General features: G+C 44.8%; 1 protein-coding gene across 1 annotated transcript; it reads left to right on the forward strand.

Moving 5' to 3' along the window:
• Window positions 1–462: 462 nt before the first annotated feature.
• Window positions 463–4518, forward strand: TMEM35A (transmembrane protein 35A). The gene is made up of 2 exons (XM_015820596.2): window positions 463–582; window positions 4132–4518. The coding sequence occupies exons 1-2, from the start codon at window positions 463–465 to the stop codon at window positions 4516–4518; spliced, it is 507 nt and encodes a 168-aa protein (XP_015676082.1).

Below are 4518 nucleotides of genomic sequence, written 5' to 3' on the forward strand. Positions count from 1 at the left end.
AGAAGAAGAAGAAGAAGAAGAAGAAGAAGAAGAAGAAGTAGTAGTAGTAGTAGTAGTAGTAGTAGTAGTAGTAGTAGTAGTAGTAGTAGTAGTAGTATGGAATTATTTTAGAGCTATTTTTCCCAGACTTAACCATCTCAGTGGGCATCCAACGGTTCTGCAGCTTTCTTGCATGGACGACAGAAATGTCAGTGGGTGGATGCCATGACAAGCTCCCACAGCCACTTCCACAGCCTTCCCTGCCTCTTGTTTAGCAGATGTCACCTTGCCAACGCTGTGAAAAAAGCAGGACGTTAGGACCCAGAGGCGGCTGAGCCGAAGAGGCATCCCCCTCTCTGCTTTGTGTCATCCTCCGGGTTTCTGCAGCCTTCCGCTCCCCATCTCCTTCCATGGTGACTGACCATCCCTTGCATAGCCGAGGGATCAGAGTCCGGGGGGAAAAGCCGCAGCATCCTGATCCGAATGGCCTCCCCCCGAACTGTCACCATCGTGGCCCTCTCGGTGGCCCTGGGCCTCTTCTTCGTCTTTATGGGGACCATCAAACTGACCCCCAGGCTGAGCAAGGATGCTCACAATGAGATGGTGAGTAAATGCAGTTGTGGTGGGGGGAGACATTTTGCCAGCTGGCAGCAATCTTACGGTAGGAGCTTTGACACAATTGACAGGTTGGAGAGGTGCAAAAAGGGGACGGGAATACCACCCAACCCTCCACGCGCTGTTCTCCTCTTCCTTTGCTCAGGAATCTCTCCCACCTTCCGTTTGCAAGATTCCTCTGGCATTCCCTTCTTCCTAAGGCAGTTTCCCCCACCATCCGATGAGGAGGGAGAAAAAACTGGTAGGCTGTAGAAGAGGCAACCATTCAGGAGCATAGAAAGACATTCTAGAGCAAAAAGGACTTCCTTATTGTTTCCAGAAGGAAGAAAAGGGAGAGATTAAACGGTTTGGGTGTTGGAAGGGGATGAGATAGCACCAGGCTACTGATGGATCATCTTTGACTGGTACAGAAGAGAACTTCTTCCACCCCTAAGTGTTTGCTTATTAGGGCGAGGGGAAGGCGGCCCCCAGAAATCTAGAAGAAGCCCAGCGTTGTTGTGACAGAGTCACAAATAGTCTCATTATTTGGCCTCCGTGTCCTGATAACCTGTTACAGGCAGCCACATGGCTCAGGCTGCCTGCAGCCCGACACAGAAACGTAATGTTCTCCCCTCAGAGAAGCTTCTAGAACGTGACAAGCCAGGGTCTTCCATCAGCCTGGACTATGGAGCTGAAAGGAGAGAGGCAATCCTTTTCCATCCAAAAGCAGGTCTATTTCCAGCTCTTTCTATTTTTTGTTTTTTGTTTCTCTCCTTAAGGAATCGTGGTGAGATCCAGTTGTGTGGCAATGCAGACAGCCAAACCATGAAGGGGTTTCTTTTTTTTTTTTGTCTCTTCTAGGAGGTCACTCATAATGCAGTAATGCTCACTCATATATGCTATTATCGAAATGGTCAAATGTGTAATTTCTGTGGATAAACAGTAGTGGAACTTTCTAGTATGGTTTTTCTCTTCTCTTCTCTTCTCTTCTCTTCTCTTCTCTTCTCTTCTCTTCTCCTCTCTTCCTTTCCCTTCCCTTCCCATCCTTGTCTTGCTACTGCCCTAAATATCACACGAATGACTCTCTGTACAGAGGCATTTGAAGGGCTTTGAAAAGCAAAAATAAAATAAAATAAAATCCTAGAGATATTATATAATATCAGGCTGCTTGTAAACTTCAGATCCTCCTTGGGTTGTTGTTTTTTTTCCTTACCCCGATAAGTATTATCTTTATTTGTATTTCCAAGAGCTTGATACCACTGGCCAACTGAATTGGTTCTTCCTTTTGAATTGGTTCCATTTGCACTGGCGTTGTAACAAATATTCATTTCACTAATTGCTGTACTCGTCCGGTTCACACATTGTGTTAATGTAGTACGGTTTGGCTTTGAGTTATCTGACACAATCTCTCTTGTGATCTGCAAAATATGTTTGAGGGCATAGTGCGATGTAAGGATTCCGTTGTGGCTAAGCTCACAAATGAAGGTATTTATACACAAGGTATAAATCTAGTCATTGGGGCCGGCAGAAAAAATGGAACCAACTTCTCAGGATGAACGAATGCCTCTTGGGCGGGGTACATATCTCATTCTCAACTAAGATACGGGTGCTTGTTTGTGATTTAGTATATTGTCTGAACTCCGCCACTGTGGTTTGAAAGGCACAGATTACGCTTTGACTTACTGCACGAACCAGCCAGTTGTGTGTTACTGTACTCATTAAACCATAGTTAGGCATGTCATAGCTTAACATGTTGTATGAAGAAGAGCACTATGGCACAGCGTTTTTCAGTGCGTTGCTATGAAATGATGTCCAGCATTGCAGGTTTTCAGATGAGATTTAATTGCTCTTTCTTATTTTCCACCTTATCTAAAAAAAACAAAAAGAGTTTTACAGCTTTAGGAAGTCTGGGTTGCTTTCCCATATTTGTAGCTGTGCAATCATTTTTTCTAACGGTTACAAGAGTTCCTCTAATGCAGTTAATTTATCCGCACACGCATTCGAATACATTCTGTTGATTTGCCCACCCAATCCAATTTATTTTCCCAGGAGTCATTTGATGGAGTGTGTTTTGTTTTTTATACAATTCCATTCCTTAAGCTGGACGCTGTTTGGCCAGAGATTGTAACAACAAGGGTGTGTTCATAACTTTATATTATGTTGTATTCCACACTGGTAACCTGTCAGGATATATGACATTATTGATGTAGTTGCTTCATCAGGTGGCATCCTCCGGCTTTTGTCTGATTTTGGAAGCCATGCTGGATGGGAAACTCCCAGGGATGTTTGGGTAAAAAGCTGGAGTGGGAAGTCAGGGGAAAAAAAAAAATCCCGAGTAAAGGCAAAGATGAATCATCTTCATGCAGTTCTCAGGAAAACTGCCTGTCAATGAAGTCAAGAGCTCAGCTAGATTCGGAAGAGATTTTTCTTTCAAATAAGTTATATTGGTAGTAGCACAATTCTCCAACCTTTTAGTTCGCCTGGGCTGCATTGAGCGAAGAAGAATCATTTGGGCTGCATGTAAAATATAGTTAGCAAACTTACTTTATTTTTTTTGTATTTTTGTTATCTTGTGGGACCACATTACTAGCAGTTCAGGGCCACATGCAGCCATGGGCTGTGAGTTGGACACACCCAATCTTTATACTCCACATAAATATTCAAAATGGTTTTCAATAGCTCAAATAATAATAATAATAATAAATAATAATAATAATAATAATAATAATAATAATAATAATAATAATAATAATAATAATAATAATAATAAAGTTGGAAGGGACCTTGGAGGTCATCTAGTCCAACCCCCTGCTCAGGCAGGAAACTATCCCAGGGGTGGGCAACCTTGGCTCTTTTATGACTCGTGGACTTCAACTCCCAGAATTCCTGAGCCAGCATGGCTCAGCTTGGAAACCTCTCCCCTTCCCCTCAGCGTGGCTGGCTCAGGAATTCTGGGAATCGAAGTCCACGAGTCATAAAAGAGCCAAGGTTGCCTACCCCTGGCCTATGCCATTTCAGGCAAATGGCTGTCCAGTCTCTTCTTAAAAACTTCCAGTGTTGGAGCATTCACCGCTTCTGGAGGCAGGTTGCTCCACTGGTTAATTGTTCTAACTGTCAGGAAGTTTCTCCTTAGTTCTAGGTTGCTTCTCTCCTTGATTAGCCATCCCTAGGAGCTGAAGAAATTATTTTATGATTAACTCATCCATCCATCCTTCAATCCATCCATCCATCCCAAGATTGTCTACTGACTACACCAATGCAAGATTTCAGTAGGAAGTTCTCCATCTGGAGAAGTTAGAATCTAAGACTTCCTTCATCTAGACTAGGTAATCTACCACTGAGCTATAGTCCTCTTTTCCAACCCCATCATACAAAACACCCACCAAAGAAGATCACTGCGTCCATTACTGTCCGTTTCCTCCCTTCGTGGGATAAGATTGAGGTTTCCTGCTTGACTGGATCTACGCTGATCCAAACTGTGCTCCACTGGGTGAAATAAACCAATAACTCAGGTCCAGACCAGTCACGAATGCTCTGCTCATGTCCTTTTGCTTACAGAAGCGTGCCTACAAGACCTATGTGAGGGCGCTACCCATGCTGAAGAGGATGGGGGTCAGCTCCATCATCCTCCGCAAGAGCATTGGAGCCCTGGAGGTGGCCTGCGGGATCGTCATGACCCTGGTTCCAGGCCGCCCCAAAGATGTGGCCAACTTTGTGCTGTTGCTGCTTGTGTTGGCCGTGCTTTTCTTTCATCAACTCGTGGGTGACCCACTCAAGCGCTACGCCCACGCCTTGGTCTTTGGGATCCTGCTCACCTGCCGCCTGCTGATTGCACGCCAGCCTGAGGACCAGCCTCCAGAGAAGAGGACCCTGACAGTGAACGGGGAAGAGCAGCAGTCGCTGGCAGACGCAGCCCCAGACAAGGGCAAAATCAAAGTCTCCTAG

This window comes from Protobothrops mucrosquamatus, unplaced genomic scaffold (genome assembly GCF_001527695.2).
Source record: "Protobothrops mucrosquamatus isolate PMUCROS unplaced genomic scaffold, P.Mucros_1.0 scaffold1146, whole genome shotgun sequence".
In the NCBI taxonomy this organism is placed as follows: Eukaryota; Metazoa; Chordata; class Lepidosauria; order Squamata; family Viperidae; genus Protobothrops; species Protobothrops mucrosquamatus.

Excerpts from the sequence above, each read along its gene's own strand:
- TMEM35A (XM_015820596.2), top strand. The coding sequence starts at position 463 with ATGGCCTCCCCCCGAACTGTCACCATCGTGGCCCTCTCGGTGGCCCTG. Across the intron at positions 583-4,131 it reads AGGATGCTCACAATGAGATG|AAGCGTGCCTACAAGACCTA; the intron begins GTGAGTAAATGC and ends TTTTGCTTACAG.